This window comes from Spodoptera frugiperda, chromosome 15, assembly GCF_023101765.2.
Source record: "Spodoptera frugiperda isolate SF20-4 chromosome 15, AGI-APGP_CSIRO_Sfru_2.0, whole genome shotgun sequence".
Classification (NCBI taxonomy): Eukaryota; Metazoa; Arthropoda; class Insecta; order Lepidoptera; family Noctuidae; genus Spodoptera; species Spodoptera frugiperda.
In genome coordinates this window covers 10,625,852-10,647,849 of record NC_064226.1, presented here as the reverse complement: position 1 = coordinate 10,647,849, position 21,998 = coordinate 10,625,852, and the positions used below count along the sequence as shown (strand labels likewise).

The following is a 21,998-nucleotide window of genomic DNA, read 5'->3' as shown; positions in this document are numbered from 1 at the left end:
AAGGAAATTACTTAACTTTCCTTTCCTGTTTGCGTCATTATTTCCCTCTTAACCTTCTCCTCTTTCCTGACTAATATGAATCACACACTACGGGTTTTTTTCCTCGAACGGATATGCAGAAGTCTAATTTTCCTCAGTAAAGTTAAACATGCTATGAACTCCTTATATAGGAATATACGGGATAGGAAGGTACGGATTAAAACTATTGGGAATATCGAACACAATTCTAAAGATAATTTTAGGTTAATCTTTATGACAGGAACTGTTTTAAAAGAATCGAAGGGATTTTAACTTATAGCATACGTACCATAATATTCATTTTATTTTTAACAGATCAATATAAGGTAAGAGTCGTTGATGATAATATAGTTTATTAAAAAAAATGCAGTTTTTGTGGCTATAACCACAGCTAAACTTAACAATGAAGGTATCTAGAGTTAGAGGTAAGAGAAAAATAAATTAAGTTCTAGTATGTACCTAGTAAACTGTACAGTTTATCCTTCAGTACTTATTAGCTTGCTAATAACTATTCGATAGTCGTAAATAATCTCATGTTACATACTTAAATACATTTCACAATCGATTGTTTCCGATAATATTAGCATTTTCAATTAAGATACTATAATGGCATTTCTGATGGAATTATAAACTATGGCACGATGGCAACACAATCGTAACAATGATTAGAATGTGCCCCTTAAGTAGATGTAAAGGCAGTTTAAACAATAATCGAGTGAGGTTGTATGTGTTGTGGAGACAGGCGACAGGGTGCAGGGGGCTGTTTGTCGCCGATACTAACACGATTACGCCCAATCAGCAGCGTCGCCGCCCTAATTGGGCGCAGCCGATGCGAGGGCGGGCTTTTTTAACAGCTTGCGCAAACACGCTCCCCAGTCCCCAGTCTGGGCTCCGGCCCGCATCCACTACCGCGCCACGTCTCCGTCCCAATCCGCGACGAAATACCAAGTGCATGTTATTACTTTATCACGTTATTCCTTTACAAATATTTGGTCGGCATTTGTTTATTTGTTTGCTTAACTAAACAGCTGTAGATGTTACGCTAAAGATGGGGTGAATAAAGTTTAGTAAGACTACCCAGTACTTAACTTTGTATCTAGAGTGCAAGTTTTAGATAGATTTATAGGGCTACGCGGTCAGATTTAAATAAGTTACATAATAAACAGGTGGTTAGGAATTTATGTTATTCATAACATTATCACTAAAATACACAAAGGTTAACTATGAATAGTTAAACAATTTACAGGCGATAGCACGGGCAACCAGCCATGGTGCTAGGGCTGTCATCAATCAGCCGCAAATGTAGAAACAATATCGCTCGCCGCTGGGGATGCACACCCCTAGCCCTGATTTATGGGGGACGTCAAATAACAAACTCATCTGTATCATTGCTCGGTGGTACTCGCTTAGTGATACTCCGAGTCAAAATATTCATTTGTAACAATGAATACTTGAACATTTATTTTGAAGTTTGTGAAGGAACTCTCCATTCGTGCTGCGATAAAAAGATATTACATTGTTCATCTAAATATTTTATTTATAAGTACACAACTATAAACAGAGCGTTGATATTTGAAACCGAACACTTATTTTTATAATATTTACATTTATTATTTGTGATCGGAATTATTAATCTCAATATCTCATAGTAGATACGTATTATAATTATTGATAGTATCTTATCTACATACTTATATTAACTTTGACACATCTGTGGCGTTCGTGCAACCAAATAATTCGTTTAAAATTGCCATTACGTATTACAAAATGTTACTCCGCTCGCACACAAAGCGTATCTTCAGTGTATCGCATAAACAAGTGCAATACATTGACAATACGCTAAGAAGTGCAGTCCAAATGTTTTCATTACACGATTGAGCGATTGATTGTTAATAATATTTTTTATACTATAATGGAACACAAAATCTTAGTGACCACTAGTCAATCGTTTCAGTAAGAGTTTGCTTTACGTTTGAAGTAATCTCTGATTGGTTGGTTTGTTCGAGTCGGCCAATCAGAGCGCCGATCGCGCTGACGTTTCGATTACTTTAAACGTAAAGTAAACTCAAACTAAGGGTACAGTATAAGAACATTATGATACAATTCTCTTTAATTCGATTACTTCAAAAGAATTGAAGAACACAGCCACAGATATGCAACCATTTAAACAATAACTCAAGCTATAATTAAAGAGATCATCGTAATTCCATTCCAACTCGTACACTTATCACAGCTTATTAATTTACAAATATTTCACAGTCCGATTTACTCGTTTGGTCATTTATTTCTAACATACTGTTTCTGTACATGCCTGATACAAGCTGAGATATTATTTCACAAACATGTATTTATCTATTTATTTTAATACATAGGCTCCCACACTGGTTTACTTGAAAACATACAAAACGAACTTTCGTGTCGTTAACAGGTAAAGGTACCTACCGACCGTGAATTTGGACATTCAATAGATTTTTACACACATTAGGGTACCTACATTGGAAAAGAACATACAAAATTAAATGTTCCATTGTAAATTGTACCTCTACCTAACCCATTGGGTATCTAAAGGCGTAGGCGTAGCAATCTACATACCTGTGTATGTGTGTTGAAGTACAAATCTAAGTTTTAGCTACGGTAATTCAGCTAACAGGATAATAAGCCTCACTAGCGCTCACTAGTGAATGCAAAAACGAAAACCGCAACTGCAAACAGTTTTAAGTATCAAATCAACAAAATTTATTTATAACAATAAACTTGTATTTGAATAAACATGGCAACGATTTTAGTTTCTAAGTACTTTTGATTGTGTGTAGGAGCCGGAATCTTAAATCTATGACTATAGGTGACACCCACATAACAAAGTTCAACTAATTATTACATTTTCATGTCTTAGGAACCAACCGAGAGTCCTCAAAGTATAGAGACCTTATACTTATAGTAATACGAAGTAATTGTTAAGAGACTAGAGTATTTGTAAGTTTATAGTTTTCCTTGATAAGGGTTTTCTTAAAGATCAAGTTCTTTCAATATATTTACTTATATATTTTTTTATAATCCAAGTGGACAAGATTCCTACCACATAATTAATCTGTAAATGTATGTAAATCACACTCCACTATATCGAAACAGTCTATATTTTTATTTATATTCGTCATTTACAATTCTGAGACATAGATAAGTATAGGTAATGTCACAATAGACAGAGGGCCTAGTACGACGCTGTTTGACGTTTAACGAGATCGAATCGTTACCACGTTTAGCCCTTGATTGGGTTGTTTATTGGACTAGGCCAATCAGAGCGCTCAACGTCATAAACGTCGATCAAGTTAATAAACGCAAAACAAACTTGTACTAAACCCTCAAATAACTATGTACAAGTTCTAAATTATGAATTGAAATACTACTTTAACCTTTTTAACTGCGTTCATTAAAAATAACGTCACTGTATCCATGTACAGAGACAGAATAGCATTTTAATCAGATTTTTTGCAGATGTGTTCTACAAGTCCCAGTTAGTTGAAGTTTGGAACACAGACTTCATCTGTTACCTAAAGATACAGTAAGATACTGGTGATAAGAGATTGATTTTGTTCGCTAGTATGATCTAAAACATTCTAGTACTTCCTTTTTATTGTGGCTATGTATCTGTGGGAGTGGAAGTAGGTGCGGATGCGACGGGAGGCACGGGCGCCGGCGGCGGGGAGGCTCGCGCGGCCGCCAGCGCCGCCGCGTGGCGCCGCGCCTTCAGCCGCAGGTCCGCGATGGACGACGAGCGACACCGCGCCGCCAGCGCTGCCAGCCCCGCGTACGGGGGACACAGCGCTGCCGCCGCCGCCGCTGCAGCCGCACTCGCGTACTGCGCCACACACAACACATGGACAAATTTGTATGCGGGATTCAAATAACAAAGTAAAATCCAAGAAAATCAACTTAATGACCATTCTCATTCTTGTTCCTTTAATATCGATGATGCTCTTACCTGATGAGCAGCAGCCGAGAGTAAGGCGGAGTCGAAGGGTGCGAATGCTGTGGAAGGTGGTGGATGTGGCGTGAGTGGTGGCAGTTGTGGCGCAGGAGGCGGCCGGGGCACCGCGGATAGTCGCGGCACTGACACGTACGGCGCCACGCGGCACGGCTCCAGTGGCGTACCACCACCACTTACTAATAGTCCTGAAGGTAGACGTGAAGTTTAATCAGTGTATACTTAAAAGTAAATATTTTAATTGAGTATAAGCTGATCGAGATATCAGGGTTTATTTGTACAAATAAAGTTATATTTCAACTAAAATACAAAAATAACCTTTTTAAGCATTCACAAATAAATAATGTACAAGTTAATCTGTCGACGAGCGAGTGACGCGGACGGGCGCATCGATCCACCTCGATTGGCAGAGACAAACGAGCGATCCGGCGCGCGGCGCGCTACACAAATCCACCGAGATCCGTTCCCGAACTCCACTTAATTAAATTGATATTTAAGTAAAGCATAATTTGCTCGTAAATTAAGTGAGATCCGTTGTTTATAGCCCGCCCGTCGGGCGAAGTGGCCAATTAATAAATTAACGCGGATCTTCCCGACTTAAGGTGCTCCATGGGTCTCGTCTGAAAGATTCATTAATTTAATTACTGTTAATAGAAGACCTCGCCATTCGATTATATCAGTCGAGATTCTATTTTATTAAACTTGGATCATCCAAAGGGATTTTTAAATATCAAAGGGTTGACTTTATCACGTTAAGTGACAACTGAATTACTTAAGAAAATTAAATCTAACCAGCCCGGATAACAAAATCTGATAGGCATTTAAAATTTTTCGTGTGTTTTCTTTGTAACAAGGTTAATTGTATAATATCAACCGAATAACTATTACTCATAGAAGTAGTAAAATAAATTCATAGTGTAAAGTTATCGAGGCAAGAATGTAGCATACGTGGGAGTGCGAGAGAGGCGGCGCGGCGCGGCGCTAGGGCGGGCGCGCGAGCTGCTGTAAATCAGAACCTCTCCGGTCGCCGTCGGCATTATCAAAATAGATGTTCCCGGCGCGTATGAGTTATTTCCATATTTGACACCGAATTACTTTCGAGAAGTGCCGACATAAATACCGGCGGCGTGTGCGTCCGGCGCTCGGCGCTCGGCTGGGGCCGCCACTGCTCGGCGCTTCGCCCCCGCCCGACGCCCGACGACCACCGTGCATTTATTTGATTAACTCTGAGTTGTTTAATTTAATCGAGTTAGAAGGTAAGCTGGGGCGCAGCTCCTCTCGCGCTTATTTTAAAGCGCACGAACATCTTTACAGCGGTTTGTGCGCAATAAAATATCGCCACCCTCGCGACGCGCGAATAACTTTACAATTTTATGAACAGGGGAACAATTAAGCGTCGGTGTATTCTTTTATTCTTGAATTTCACGGCTGCTCTGATTGTTTTTATAGCGGGCGCTGGGAATGGCGAAGATTCATGTCTTCGTTAAATATGAATTCTTAATTTTTATGAAGATTCAGCGCCTACGGTTATGATTTAATATGGAGTCGTGTACAATCTATTACCATGTTCAAAGTTTTTTTTATACAGGAACAATGTACCATACTGTACTGTTATTAAAGAATTTTGTAACATACTGGAATAGAATTGTGTAATGAGTGATATGATTTATTGCCAAGTGTTTACTTTACTTGGTGTAGATACCATGTTTACACAATCTAGATACTATAATTACTTACATATAAATTCAATGATGCTTAAATTGACTCAGGTATTAAAAGATTTAATATAAATATTATTTAGGTATTACATTTCAATATCTAGTGTTTGCGTACCTATAATAATGACTAACCACCAGAAGACTAAATAAATAAATTTAAATCAAAAACAACAAAAAAAAGAATATTCTTATTTTAATAAAAACTACGGATCGTAGCCGTAGTCTCTACGCACCGTAGCATTTACGTAGTCTATGCGTAGCAAGTGTCTACGGGAGCTACGGGAATCAATCCAAACATATAATGACCAGCATGTAAATAATGAAATCGCTTCGTAATCTACATAATATATCGAGCAACACTTAAACAAAATTGAATTACGTGACAATGCATCTTCAATCAGTGATATGAGGCCACAAACGATTGCGTGAATCAATAACAACATTGTGAATCTCGTCGCTCCGTTAAAGGGGCATAACATAACAAATAACCGTTTCATTTCACTTTACATGATTATTCTCGTGTTGGCCGGGCGGCAGCGGGGGGCGGCCGCGCGGGGCGGCACATAAGTTAATAAGACATTTAGCAGGGGACGGCGGGATTGCGTCCGAATGGCTCCCGCGGGGAATCATTTTATTCGATTCCGGCGAGCGGCTTTTTTCCGCTTTACGCTCCGTTTAGCGGTTCCTCAATGCTCTCACAATCACGCGATAGTGCGATCTCCTGGAGATTTCCGCGGATAAGTCGCGCAGTCACGTCTCGTTTGTCTTTGTCACATTATGAACGGAGACGGCGCTCGCCGCGGACACCACAATAATCTGATATTTTTGTCCGAGCAATGTGTTTCTGGGAATATGGGACAACCGCCACGTCAAGATGTGTGTACTTAATTGTTGTCTCTGACGATACATTGTTTTGACATTATTGTTGCTCGTATCATTTTTATAATCGTAACGTATTTTATGTGGAACTTGAAATGTAACTACGCTTCAAAACAAATAATTATTATCTGCTTTAAAATTGTGACAATTTTTATTACAGACTTAATTTATAATAGACTTTCATATTACGCCTTTCTTTGTTTACTGCTGTATTTCGATTCATTTAAGTTTCTCCTGCAGTCTGCTTGATAGAGACACAAGTTGAGGGCGTGAGGAATCTCGCGTTATTTATTTATTTCCTCGTTGACCAGCCGGAGGGAGGTCAGTCAGCCGATCGCTAAGTGCGTTGTGCAATTCCCTGAATTTATCGCCTCGCGTGTACCGTTTCCCGGGCTTTTTTACCGCGTTTGCGCGGATTCCCGCCTCGGCCCGCCATTTTAATTATTCATCCGCGTGAGTTATGGTCGAATTAAAAAACTGTTAGAGTCGGACCGGCGCCGGCGGGACTTGTAATCGAGTTAGACGAAGTCATGGAGAATACATAATGCGCTAGTTCTGTACTGACAGTGAGTCGGTGCTCGGTGCTCGGTGTGCATTCCGCGGCGAGTCCCGCTAACTACTCGCGTAGTACTGTGTACGCACGAGTGGATTCATTGCGATTATACAGCGGTGCCAACTCGCCGACAACTAGTTTGCCAGAATCATTTGCAATTTGTAGTTTTCGACTACATTAAACAGGGAAACTGTGTTGAATATAAATTATGGAGTTGAAACATTTGGGCAGAATTAACATAGGACTGTTAGTGGAGATCTGTGAACTCAGTTGTAAAGTATCATTTGATTTGCTACAAATTAAATAATGTTGACTTTAATATAAATAATTTAGTATGAGTAGAAAGAAATTAATGAATATGATTACCTTTGTGCATCTGGCTCTCATGTTTACGACACTTCGCTCTTCGGTTCTGAAACCACACCTGTTTAACAAAAATATCAACTTAAGTAACTCAATATTATACAAATTTGACTGCACGGTTGGTGCGGTGGCTGGGCAACTGGCTGCCGCGCAACGGGTAGCGGGTTCGATTCCCGCACAGAGCAACTCTTTGTGTGATCCACAAATTGTTGTTTCGGGTCTGGGTGTCATGTGTATGTGAACTTGTATGTTTGTAAACGCACCCACGACACAGGAGAAAAACCTAGTGTGGGGCAACGTTTTTAAAAATATATAATATTGCACACCTTCATACACAATTTGTGCTTACGACTGGACAGTCGTAAAAAAATCTCAGTTCAGGGGGAATGGAAAAGAATACCTGCTTTATTTAAAGTAAGTATTCTTTAAAATTATTTATTTACTTTTTATTTATTTAAAAATTCATATATACAACATATGTCATTACGTTACACAGCCAATTTTGTTAAAGAAAAAAAAAAACAATACAATTCTCAGCAAAAGAAAGTATTAAATATAGGTAACATTTAATTATCTTTAACCTATAAAGCATCGTTTAACATTCTTACATAATACTTAATTAAAAGTTCTTGTGTAACCTATTCTTTGTAGTATTGTTACACTTATTTCACTATTACTAATCTTATAAAAAATAAAAATCACTACAACCAAACATGCACAGAACAAGCAAACAGAAACATTTGCATTTAATTCTATTGCAATAACTGACGAAACAAACAGGGGAGGATCCCGTCGCGAGTTTCGGGAAATCACATTACATCGCACACGAGACGGGACTGTAGCTGTGCAAAGTACACTCAGCTCAGTTATTTGGTATGCAGGTAAGAATAAAGATATAAGAAAGGTGGGAATGCTATGATTGCACGGTTGGCATGGTGGCTGGAACAACTCTTTGTGTGATCCACAGATTATTGTTCCAGGTCTGGGCGTGATGTGTATGTGAACTTGTATGTTTGTAAACGCACCCACGACACAGGACAAAATCCTAATGTGGGGCAACGCTTTTTTAAAAAAAGAAAAAAAAATGCGACTGCTTTTGACCGCAGTTGGTTTTTTAACCACGCAACATCTTCATGTACATATGAAAAATTTAACTAGCATTCAATTCCCGCTACCGTTTTGCCCTACTGCGACCGAAACAAAAATATAAGTTTTTAAATCCGTGATCATGGCGTCCGTACATCCGTGATCATGGCTTCATCCGCTTGCAACAGTGCCGAAATATCGGAAACTCATAGACATAAATAAACATGGTAAATATCCCGTCTTTAGTTCTAATATTGAAGCAAAAATAATTCGATTTTTAATGAAATTATATCTCTTGTATACATTGGTCGGCTCAGTAGTCTCTGCTCTACATTCTATAGTCTCTGTACTGAATAAATCTTTATTTTCGTACTTGCAAACCAAATAACCGGGTTGACTGTACGTGGGACGATGGTAGCACATTAGTGATAAATGATAATAAATGATAAATGATATTTATTTTGCAAATAGGTTATAAAATAACACTTTTACACGTCAATCTCTTAAATAACTAGATGAGGCCGGCATTTCCTATCCGACTACTCTGAGAAGAAATGCCGAAACAAACTCAGAGGTCATAGTCTCTTTTAAAGTCCAGACAAAATCAATTAAAGATGTCGGAGAACCGTGCAAGTTGATTCTGTAGTGGTCTTTTGAGGAAAGAACCACAGCAGTTTGAGCGGACCTGTTCAGATGGCAGCACGCATGTGTCAGTTTACAATCAGCTCAGCTGACGGCTGTTGCTGAATGATCCGACGAACAACACCAACCAAAAGAACATTTGGGTAGGCCACACAAATGCTCAAACTGTCAGAATATAATTTACTAAAAATAAAATGACTAGCAAAAGTCTCACACGGTCCTCAAACTAACAATTTTAAAAGGAAATATAAAAATATAAAAGGAAAAAAAATATATAAAAACAATGTCAAATTGTATAAAAAATGTAACTATATGTTACAAACATGTCAGCAAGACCTGTGTGGACATTATAGCAGTTCATTCCCAAGCCTGACTATCCTCCAAGTAGTCTTTTATTTTATAAAAAGCTTTACTACAAAGTTTTTCTTTAATAACATTTTTAAATTTACTTAGGTTTAAACTTTGAATATGGCTGGGAACTTTATTGTAAAAGCGTATACATTGACATCTAAACGAACCGCTTATTTTCTTAAGTCTAGTAGTAGGAACAACATATTTATTTTTATTTCTAGTGTTGATATTGTGTATATCACTGTACTTTTTAAATAATTTTATGTTTTTATGAGCATACACTATATTTTCATAGATATATTGAGAGGCAACAGTCATTATATTAATTTCTTTAAATAGTTCCCTGAGAGAATGCCTCGGACTAAGATTATAAATTGATCGAATGGCTCGCTTCTGCAGCACAAAGACAGACTGAATGTCAGCAGCATTCCCCCACAGGAGAATACCATATGACATGATACTATGGAAATAACTAAAGTATACTAGACGCGCTGTATTTACATCAGTTAAATTTCTAATTTTTTTAACGGCATATGCTGCTGAGCTGAGCCTTTTCGACAACTTATCTATATGTGGGGCCCACTGTAGCTTAGCGTCTAGGGTTATACCTAAAAAGATAGCTGAATCTACAGGGTCCAACTCCCCGCCCTTGATTAGCACGCTGGTTTTGACATGCCTAACATTTGGTGTTGTGAATTTAATGCATTTAGTTTTTGATTCATTAAGTAGCAAGTTATTGGCACTAAACCAGCGTACTATTTTTGAGAGAGCACTATTTACATGATCACTGACTACTTGTCCACGTTTGAGTTTAAATAATAAAGAGGTATCATCAGCAAACAGTACTATCCCATGGTGATCCTTTACAAGGTAAGGTAAGTCATTAATATAAATAAGAAATAAAAACGGACCGAGAATTGACCCCTGCGGAACACCCATCCTAACAACAGACCCGGCAGAAATTTTCCCGTTAATCTCAACTCTCTGAATTCTATTACTCAAGTAAGAGATAAGTAGGTCCAGAGAGCCGCCCCGCATTCCATAATGGGATAGCTTCCTGATCAGTGTTTCATGAAGGACACAATCGAACGCCTTGGATAAGTCACAAAAAATACCCAATGCGTCCCCTGAGTCCTCCCACGCGTCATATATGTGATTAAGAAGTTCAACACCGGCATCAGTTGTTGAACGACCCCTTGTAAATCCAAACTAATTACGGTTACCATGCAATAATTTATTTCTATTAAAAAATCTTTGCATCTGATTTAGAATAATTTTTTCAAAAATTTTACTGAATGTAGGTAGTACTGAAATAGGTCTAAAGTTAGTGGGGTCAGAAGTACTACCCGATTTAAATAACGGAGTTATTTTACTATTCTTCATGAGATCAGGAAACACACCACGATCAATACAGTTATTAAAAATTAAAGCTAATACAGGTGCCACAATAGTTATTACAGAGCTGGTAATGTACACAGAATTACCCCAAAGGTCAGCAGTCTTTTTCTTATTCAAAGTATGGAACGTTTTAATTATATCTGTATAATCTATGTGTTCAAAATTGAAACTTGAATGGCAAGCTACAACATTTTCTTTTAGTAAAGATTCTGCGACAGTGGGTGATGAATTCAAGGACCTGGTAGTGGAAACAGGAATGTCCGAAAAGAAGTTTTCAAATGCGGCTGCAACTTCAGCATCTGATTTAATTACATTATTATCAATTACCAGGTTATATTCACTACTTCTCCTTTTAGATCTTCCTGCTTCACCATTAATAATACTCCAGGTCGCTTTAATTACATTGGAACTGTTTTTTATTTTAGAGCTCAAATATAGTGATTTAGCAATAGAGCAAACTTTTTTAAACAATTTAGAATACTTCTTTACATATTCATGAAATTCAATAGTGTTTATAAATATCCTCTCGTTATAAAGCTCATATAGGCGTTTCCTGCTTTTATAGATGCCAGTAGTTGCCCATTGATTGAAAGGCGCATTGCCATGAGCTGGTATGGTTTTAGGTGTGAAGGTAGATTTAAACTCGGTATGGTAAATATTTAAAAAATCATCACACAAGTTATTTGTATTTTTATTCCTTAATAATAAAGGTAATTTGTCAGAGAGTTTAGATTTGAATGTTTCAATGCGTCTTTCAGTCTTTGGGTTAACAATAATATGTGGTTTCGACACTTTATTTACTTTATTTTCTATTGAAATTAATTGTCCACAATGATCTGAATCGAGTAATGATATAATTTGTTTATTAGTTGGTACAATATCAGTATAAATATTATCTAGACAAGTAGCACTAGTAGGAGTTATCCTAGTGGGCTCCAGAAACAGGTTCGTTAGGTTAAACGAAGCAAATAAACTTACAATTCTAGTACTTAAGCTAGAATTTTCTAACAAATTTATATTAAAATCGCCACAAGTAATGATGAATTTATTTGAACTACTGAGTTTATTTAATACTTCATCTAATACTGTTTCAAAACAGTCATACAAACCAGAAGGTGGTCTATACACACTCAAAAAGTGTTGGTTACAGTTCCAGGTACCAGCGTACCAGCATGTAAACAAACACGATAACCACGTTAGTTGGGACAGCACGAACTCAACTGATTGCATTGAATCTGTTGGCGCACAATTGTGACTCACATTAACAAAAGCACGTAATTGGTAATGGTTACATCTAAATTAATTTAAACTGAGTTAATTGGTTGCAATTGGTTTTGTTTTTGTGTAATTAAATTATTGTGCTACTCGTTTATATATTAATGGCATGTTATTTGCTATATATTTTACTGCTAAGGACTGCACTGTTAACTCTTTGGCTCCAAATAATTATAAAGCGCGAAAGAGCAACAAACATAATATTTCAAATCTTTAGAAAATTGGTCCGAATGAGGAATACACGGTTTGCACACTTATGAGATCAAGAGCGAGAAAACGTTGCAAAGCGCTACGATCTACGCACTATGACTATGAACTACGCGCTACGATCTACGCACTATGAACTACGCGCTACGATCTACGCACTATGAACTACACGCTACGAACTGCGTGCTACAAGTTACGACTATATATTTAGACTCGTTGACATGTTACATTGCTATGTGAAAATACTTTCTTTTTACATTTGTTATACTGTTTACATATACATATATTTTATAATTATAAAAATATAGGAGAAATTACAATTTCTCCTATATTTTTATAATAGGTATCCTGTTGTTCGAAACCGCAGCCTGCGAGTATATCTGTTATTATAAACCTATACTCGAGAAAAAGCTTAAATAACTTTGTGTTACAGAAACCAAATTAATTACAAGCAAATCTACATTGTACATACTGCAGTACCGAGAGCGTACATACATACATTGTTACCGAGTGGCGACCGATACGCTAACTAGGGGCGAATTCATTAGCTCTGATTACATAAGACAATACGACTGAATAACAGACAAACACCAGGCGTTCTTAGGTAAACATACTCTGGTTACATTTGTTTAGCTGCATTCCACATACGTAGGTATACAGCTAAATTAATAAAGCTAGGTGGAAAGCAATACAGAAGTTTGGTCACAGATATGGATATTGAACCTAAACATATAGTGAACGAAATATATTATAAATTAGCAAAACTTAACAAGAATCATTCCACTTTCCTTACTAGATGACTATTAAATATTTATAGATACCACTATAACTACACATTAAAACATAAAAGAAAAAAAATAGAACGTAAAAACGAATCACGGCCATCATACGCTAAGCAACAAATCTTACACAAATGCACACAATAAACGAAATCACTGCAAATAAATATCAATAAGGTCACCGAAGAGGTCGTTTGACACTAGTGAAGACATACAACGTTGTCCGGGGTCAAGGCTTTTATCTATTTATTGTGGGAGTCCCTAAGATCGGCCATCGGCCATCGGCCACTTACGGTACTTAGCGCCGATGGGACGTTAATCGCGATATATAGCCGATAAAGCGTTGCTTGTTGGGCGCTCACAGCTAATTACGTGCATTAGTAATGAGTAAGGGGTCGCGTCACGGCTACACTGTTAAGGGTATGTTTATACAAGATGTGTTATAGCGGAATTTGTATGTAGTAAGCGTGATTTGCGTATAATTTGTATGTGGTCTTGGAGTGTGACCTTAGCTTTACGGCACTGCAAATATGGCGTTTGTTAATGTTAAACATTATAATGATGTATGTGCCAGATTTTAATCAATAAAATATGAAACCGCCTTATAGCTTCCAAGTAAAATAAATCGGTATGTAAGAACACAAATGTCTTTACACTTTTTAGAACTAGGTAATACACTTTATTATCTCAGGAAATCGATTAAAAAAAGGTCCGCTATCCGCATCGCTGTTCTTCCATCCCCACACCCGAAGCACACCGGATTAACAAGCAGGGGTAGGAGATATTGCCGCGTCGTAATTAATATCGCGCGTGATAATATCACGACTATTGCAAGCATTAAGTGTATTCGTATGGAGTAGCTGCTAATTCTGTTAATTGATATTTGTGACGACAACTCATACAACGGTAACTTATGACGTCTTTTGTAAGTATATAACGGGTTTCTTTTGCAGGGACCTTACGTATGAGGATACAGATTTATTGACACTACTCTCCGTCTTATATGATGATTCATTCCATATAAAAACATGTTTATGATATTTTACAAGGATATCAATGTGTTGTGTAATTAGTTAACTTTATAACAGTTCTTGACTAATAAAAGCAAAAAATTAAAAATAAATGTAAAACTTTCTAAATCAAAAACTCATTTCGTAGCATTTTGGACATAAACATAATAATTATGCTGTATGAACGTAATAGTTATTTGCATATTGCAAACAGTAAGACAATTTTTTTGCAAGCAATATACGGTTGCTAGTAAATGATTTAAGTATTGGCGGCAGAGTAATAAATTGCTAGTTACGTACAAGAAATTGCAATACTAGAACAGGAGGCATACTCCGGTTCTCGAATCCGAAGTTTCGTTTAATTTTCGACCGTAGGTTTTATTGATTTACTAATGAAATTACTTAAAATAACGTTTTATTTTTAATTTCAAATCAAAACCTATTTATTTATCTTCATTAAATTCGTTAATTTTTGTTCAGAAAGGTTCGCAATAAATGGAATTGTAGTACGAAATTTGTGAAGTTTCGTCCGAAACTTCGTTTTTCGTTGAATTAGATTAGACCCCCAGGACTGAAACTACTGATGCTAAATTATGTATTTTAAGTGGGCTTCTTTTGTTTATAGTAGCTGAATGTAAATTAGAATCTGATTTGAAAAGATAAGCGTTGTATATTTTGAAATAATAACGTGTAACGCACGCAGACCTTACGATTTAACTGTACAGTTGGACTGTACAGATTTATTGACTTTATTTATGAGGAGGTTGTTGGGTGCAAATTAGAACTTCATAATAGATATTATTCATGTAGTTATTTATAGTTATACACTTCAGCAGTAAGGTTTTAACTAAATCGAATTAAGAATAGTACAGTTAAAACTGCACAGTTAAATTGTAAGATGTGTAGGCTATATGGAACTACGATGATAACACTTACAAAGAGTTATCTTACATGCATCGTTTTTTATACTACATGGTACATGTAGTGTTTTGTGACTTGTGTTGTATACCAGGTTAGATATTTACTTCTACAAGCAGAAAAAAGAAATCTATACTATAAAAACAGTTCTAAGCAAGACCTAATTAACCCTTGGTGTGCCAGAACGCAGATCTACGCGAGATACACTGTATTTTCTATCGTTGTTTTATGTATGAAATAAAATGAAAATTCGAAAGGTTAAAATTGTTGTAATTACCTGAACCCTAGCCTCACTGAGTCCGAGTCGCTGGCTGAGTTCCTCCCTCATGAAGGCGTCGGGGTAGTGGGTCTCGTCAAACAGCCGCTCCAGCTCGCCCAGTTGTTCTAATGTGAAGTTTGTTCTGGAACGTCTCTGCTTACCCCCTCCGTTGTTGTTGCTGCCGTTCGGAGATTTGTCTGTCGCATCTGTTAGAAAACCAATAAAAATGTTAAAAAAAGATAATTAAAACAAATGAGGAATTATTTTGTCTGTCCAGAATGACCCTCATTCTGGACAGACAAAACAAGTTCAACTTTCAAGTCCTTAATAGATTTTCCTTACAAGTGTAGATCAAGTGCTAAAATACTTTTTCCAAAGCATTACTTTATCCTCATATTCAAATTCGGAATTCTTTATGAAGCAATTAGAATAGATTCTATGTGTGTTTTTCACGTCTGTGTTTAGTTAGGTGGTTTATTTTTATTAACATCGGTTAATAAAAATGAGTTGCTCTCTTTACCCTTCTTCCTAGGGAGGTTTACGTTTTAAAAACGTTGCTTTACAATCTACAATAGAGTTAAATAAAAAGTTGTGTTTCTTAAGTGTAAAATAATTTATAAGTTAAGACATGTTACAATATACTAGTGCTACTAACAACGTGAAAGTACTTAAAATATCATACATTATTAAATAAAATATAACTTTTTCAACTGATTGCTAAATAAAATAGAAACAATCTAAATCATATCATAAGTATTAATAGATTACATCAAAAGACAAGTGCCGTTTAAATCAACATTTCATACGAGGCGGAGGGTCGACTCCCTCAGGGACGTGGCGATACCCCAGTACCTCAGAAATACACTAGTATTCGAGATAAAGAGACAATGAAACAGAATTTTACAAAGAAAACAATTGCAATAAAATCCCTAGCCAGGACTCCAATTTACTACATGTCTAACCAGCGAGGCTATATAAAATTAATTTATACTCTCGATTACAAAATAAAATAAATCTAATCGTATTTACAAATTAATTAATGAAACGATTTATTATTAACAGTCATCAAAGAAAGTCACAAATACAGCTGCAACTTGCGATTAGTGGACGAAGGAGTTTGCAGCACTACGTAATTGAATCCGATGAAAACGCAATCCCAATGTTTTATTCAAACGAAAATGTTAAACTGTAATAATACTAACTTTAAATGTGACTACGGGATGTTGTCGTAGCATTTCTCGTAGCGTCGTAGCCTCGTAGCGTCGTAGTCCGCGCGTAATTGAGTTACAGAATAACGGTTCCGCTCCAAGTACAGCTCTACTCAGTTTTACTGCTGTTTGAAATGTCCCGTAATACCAATTTCTTTTATTAATATTTGTTTAGCCTTGTTTGTTTCAATTTATAAACCGAATTAACATTGTTACTGAGATTTTCTGCGCTCTGATTAATCTCTATTAACACACCCTTTACTTACTTCTTGAATTGTGTTGAAAAGTTATAACAGATATTAAGATATCGGTAATGAATAATCAGGATATGTTCGATAAATGCTGGTAGTGGTATGCATGGGCATATACTCACGTATTAATATGGTACGCATGCATCAACAATAATCTGAATCTTATTCCAATTTCTATATCAATTAATAGTCAGTAGTAGGTAGCAAGGTAGGACACAGGTAAAGTGAGCCTTTATTTCGTAGTGTAAAGTGTGAACCAATTAAAGTGATCGCGAAATAAATCAGAGACGTGCTAATACATCGTTAATCGGCCCCTTCTCCGCGAGCAGCTCGGCGCTCGCCTCTCGGGAACAAACCGGCTGTACGTTTAAGATTGTCGTTTGAAGCAATTTAGCAAATTGGGAAGCTCTCCTTTTTATACGGCAATTATGTAAATGGAGGGATTATCCGGCTGTGGGCGGCGCTGTGAGCCACACCCGCTCTCCCCTTTCGTCTCCGGGGCATCCGAACTCCTCAGACATCTAACGACCAGCGAACAGTGATTAATTGTACAGCGCTACCTAACTATAACCCCTGTTACAGTCGTCGAGGGTCTGATTTATTTGATTGAGAACTCTTTCACGGATATCCATTCCGGACTTTCTTCTCTCACTCTGTTCGGCGCTAATACGCGCTTTAATATAATTAATGATCGTTTAAAAATTACGCTTTTAGGTGTAATCAATTACAGACTAGCGAACTTAATTTTACTGAGATATTATTAGAATTACAATTGTGTTCATGTAACAGAGATTAGATATATTAAGGTATGCACAATTTAAGAAATCAACTCTGACAAGTGCTATGTAGTGAGAGGTAAATAAGAATGGTTGCTGTTTATGGCCGATTCCTAAATCATATCGAATAAACATATTTAGAAAAAAGAATCAATAGATTACAAAACACAATAATAAGTATCTCAAGAACTTCCGAAATATCGTGAGACTGCGTAGAGCATTAACGAATCAATGACATCAAGACAAAAATGTTTTTGTAAAATCCACAGCATTATACACAATATCGATCGTAACTGAAACTTACCCAAAAAAAAATGTGATTATATTTTGATATTCTATCTTTCAATATTTCATAATACAAATAATATACAAAATCTATTAACCGATTTTTAAGAATGTTAATTAAGATACATGTCTAACGAAAGTTGTAATACAAATATTTCTATTATGACACTTTTTTAAATTTAATGGTAATACGTAAATAGATCCCAAATTCATCCTTGCATGGGCCATATATTCATACCGGTCATTTACAGATTTTCAAGCTAAAGGACAAAGGCGCTTTCAATTTTAATTTTTTTGTTGTTAAGTCCGTGGTTACTCCCGCAATTTAGAAGTGTTGCAGGGTCTACGTTCTAATAAAGCAATCAAACATCAGGTTAAACTCTTTACCATAGGGGGAAGGCGGCCGGTATTACGTCACAGTTCATGCTTGTATTCTATAAGAGGCCAGTACCGTCCTGGTTGAGTCAGGCCATTTAAGTTACGAGTACAATAAAGTGATTAGGTTCTACAAATGTAGGTACGAAAAGGTTGGAAGCCGCGTAACTACGGGTCATATAGTTTATATACATGTGTGAAAATTAAATGTAGGATCACAATTTTTTATGTCTAGATACGGTGTCTAAGAATGGCCAAAGAGCTAAATCGATTGTGACCGAGTGCAAAATACAGAGGATACGAAGATTTTTTTCGACACAAGTAGTAAACTTAACACCACGTTTTTTTTGTAAAGTCTAACTGAATTATGTTAGCATAATGTATGTAGTTATCTGAATGAATTAATTGTGAATGTAGGTATGCCTACATATTCTACCTAGCCGCTTTACCGGGCTCCGGCTCGGCAAGCAGGAGTAGGAAAGGGGTAGTTTTTAGTCAGTAAGAGTCTGACTTCTCTCGCCTTGCCCTGGCGAGAGAAGTCATTGCATGATTTACCCACTTAAAAAAAATGCCTACATTTTACACGATTAATTAATACGGATATTGATTCATAAGCGTCAGCTTCATTATTATACCCACTTTTTGTCTGTCAGTCATACTAATTCCCAAATTGATTCTATTACACCGATTAACCTTCAACATCTTTATTTATTTTGTCATTTTGTTTGATATTTGCAAATCACGCGTCTTTCTACTGTTTACTGATGTTTATTTTATTTATTTGTTTACTTACTATTAAAGAATTTTCTTAGGGGAAACGGTAACTTTTAACCACTGTATCATGTTAGGTATCGTACAAAGTATATGGAAGTATCATAATAATATCAATATCGATTATATACTATCATATTATCTTCTATTCCTACTTCACCTGGTTGACCGCTGTTACACAATGTGTTAAGTGTAAGTGTAGGTATATGTATGATTTTTCGATCAAAACATTGCGCGTACTATTGTAACTTACGTAATCAATGCACAAATAATAGATACAAATATTTTATGTTAACACGGGTTTAATGTGTATAGTCATCAAGATTAGGAATGTATAGTGTTACCAAATATCAGATCAATCTGTCACCAGGAAGGGTGAAAATTTGACTTGGACTGACTGGATTGAAATTGTAAAAATTAAGATGTGACCCAAACCAACGAATGAGACAAACTAAATAAAACAATAAAAGTTTAATTGATTTGTGATAACCTGTCAAATATGGAGGATTATAACAAATATTTTTTAAAATAAAATCGGCCAAGTGCGAGTCGGACTCGCCCATGAAGGGTTCCGTAGCAGCAAGTAGATGACATAATATAAAGTTATAAAATAACTTGGTTTTACATAGTGTTTGTATGAACGACAAAGTTATATTTGCGGTTTTTAAAAATGTTTTATTTCTTAAAAACTAATAATGATATCTCGTTCAAACCAATTTTCGATTTTCGTTGTTAGTTTCTATTGAAATCTACAGCATATATTTTTTTTTTAGTTTTCTCACTCTCTTATTTTAAAAGTTAGAGGGGGGGGACACTCATTTTTCCACTTTGGAAGCGTCTAACTTTCAAACGGTTGATTTTGACGAAAAATGATTTTAGGAACCTTAATGCCTTTTTTAAAGACCTATCCATAGACACCCATCACGGATAGGTTAGCTGAATTTTCTTTTTTTAAATCAGTTCCATGTATGTTGTGCCCCCCTTTAATATTTAAATTTATTAATTTTTATTCAAAATTCGAGTAACGGTTATCAAAATACATCAACCTACAGAGTTTCAACTATGTAGGCCCAACAGCTTCGGAAATAAATGGCTGTGACATACGGACGGACGGACGGACGGACGGACGGACGGACGGACGGACAGACAGACAGACATGACGAATCTATAAGGGTTCCGTTTTTTGCCATTTGGCTACGGAACCCTAATATAAGGGTTCCGTTTTTTGCCATTTGGCTACGGAACCCTAAAAAGTGGAAGCACCTATTACATCTAATGATGTTATCTTCTATTAGTAGTGTTATCAGTGCATCCCTGTTAATAATACAGTTTAGGTACATCTATCTAGGACCTATAACTTAAATAAGTTGTCCTTAGGTCTTATATGTGGCTGAATTTTGAAATGTTATTTAATCAGTTTGAAGTTGTTCAAGTGTTCATATGCTTGTTCAACTGAGATGCGAATCTGCTCAAACCGTGACCGAGAGGTCATCTTCGTAGGAATAAAAATAGGATAAAAACATTCTCAATTCCAGTGTCAGTATAGTGGAATATTGAGGTACGTGTATATTACGTAGATTATTATGTAGCCTAAAATATTCGTACAATGTGATCTTTACTGATGCAGACATTCGTACTGGTACTATTGTAACAGAACAAAACGTGAAGATATTTTCATAAAACAACAACTTCAAAGTTCACAATTCATTAATTTGTAAGAGCATGGGAAGTTCTATAGTAGAATTGGCATTCTTAGGTATTTCAATTTCAGATAGTGTCTGATTGCAAGTAAACACACCAATTGAGTAATCAACAACGGAGATTATGAAGCAGATAAGCAGATCAGTGTAATACTTACATGCATTGCCTTTTGTATCATTATTTAGTGAGTAATTAAGTAGGCTTTATAATAGCCTGTATATTAGGTAGATACTTACATAGCACACAGATACATTACATAGTTACATATAAGGAAATTACCTAAGAATACCTCGGTAGTTCCAAGTTAATTTACCAAGTACCTAGTGAAGGTATCATTTACGCGGAACACCTTAAAACTAAATTGCAAACTACTTACTCATCATAAAAATACTTAAGAGTAGGGCAGACATGTGCCTTCTTCATGTATAGAATAATCACAACTTCATCCACATTTGATTTATGGATGAGGTAGTGGGCGATTTAGATTAAGTACGTTTTGGTGTAAAAGCTTAGATTGTAGCCACTGTCTTCTCGATGTAGAATGAGTTGGTAACTCACCATGTCTGTGATCATCATCATCGTCGGGCGGTTGCTCCCGCTTGCAGTGGTGCGCGGGCACGGGCGACAGCAGCCAGTTCCGCGGCCGCTTGGGCGGCGGCGCCTTGTCCTCCAGCTCCGTGATGTCCACCTCCACGTCGTCGGCGTCGTCCGCGTCGCCGGGCTCGGGCGGCGGCGCCGGCGCCTCGCCTCCCTCCAGCGACTTGCTCACGAAGTCCGCCAGCCGCTCCATCACCATTACTGCCGCCGACACGCGGCGCCGCGCGCTCGCCTCGCCTGACACGCTCTACGGAATACACACTGCAGCAGTGGAGCTCCCTACGCCCACACTTCCAAACTTAACATCTATTTACATCAAATAACACTTTATTTTTACGATGTAAAGTCCATTATTGTATGCGTGCAGAGTTAGGGCGGCGATTGAAACTCCGCCCAGAAGTCGCGCAGGCGCCCGCCCAACGCGTCGCCGCCGCGATGCACTGACGCACCCGACGGCGGATAATACACGCCTACATTATCGTTACATTGGAAATTAATTTTTAATGGTGTTTTCTAGTATTTGTGTGCATTATTAAATTGTGAGGACAACCTGTGAATGTTTTGTGACATCAAAGTAATAAACGCGCGTCATCTGA

At 37.0% G+C, this 21,998-nt stretch overlaps 1 protein-coding gene across 1 annotated transcript; it reads right to left on the bottom strand.

Moving 5' to 3' along the window:
* Positions 1-736: 736 nt before the first annotated feature.
* LOC118276994 (short stature homeobox protein 2-like) lies at positions 737-21,941 on the bottom strand. Its single transcript, XM_035595637.2, has 5 exons — positions 21,364-21,941; positions 15,457-15,644; positions 7,517-7,574; positions 3,998-4,188; positions 737-3,874 (listed from the first exon to the last, which is right to left on the bottom strand). Exons 1-5 carry the CDS (start codon positions 21,599-21,601, stop codon positions 3,656-3,658), a joined length of 894 nt encoding a protein of 297 aa, XP_035451530.2. The 5' UTR covers positions 21,602-21,941; the 3' UTR covers positions 737-3,655.
* Positions 21,942-21,998: the final 57 nt, after the last annotated feature.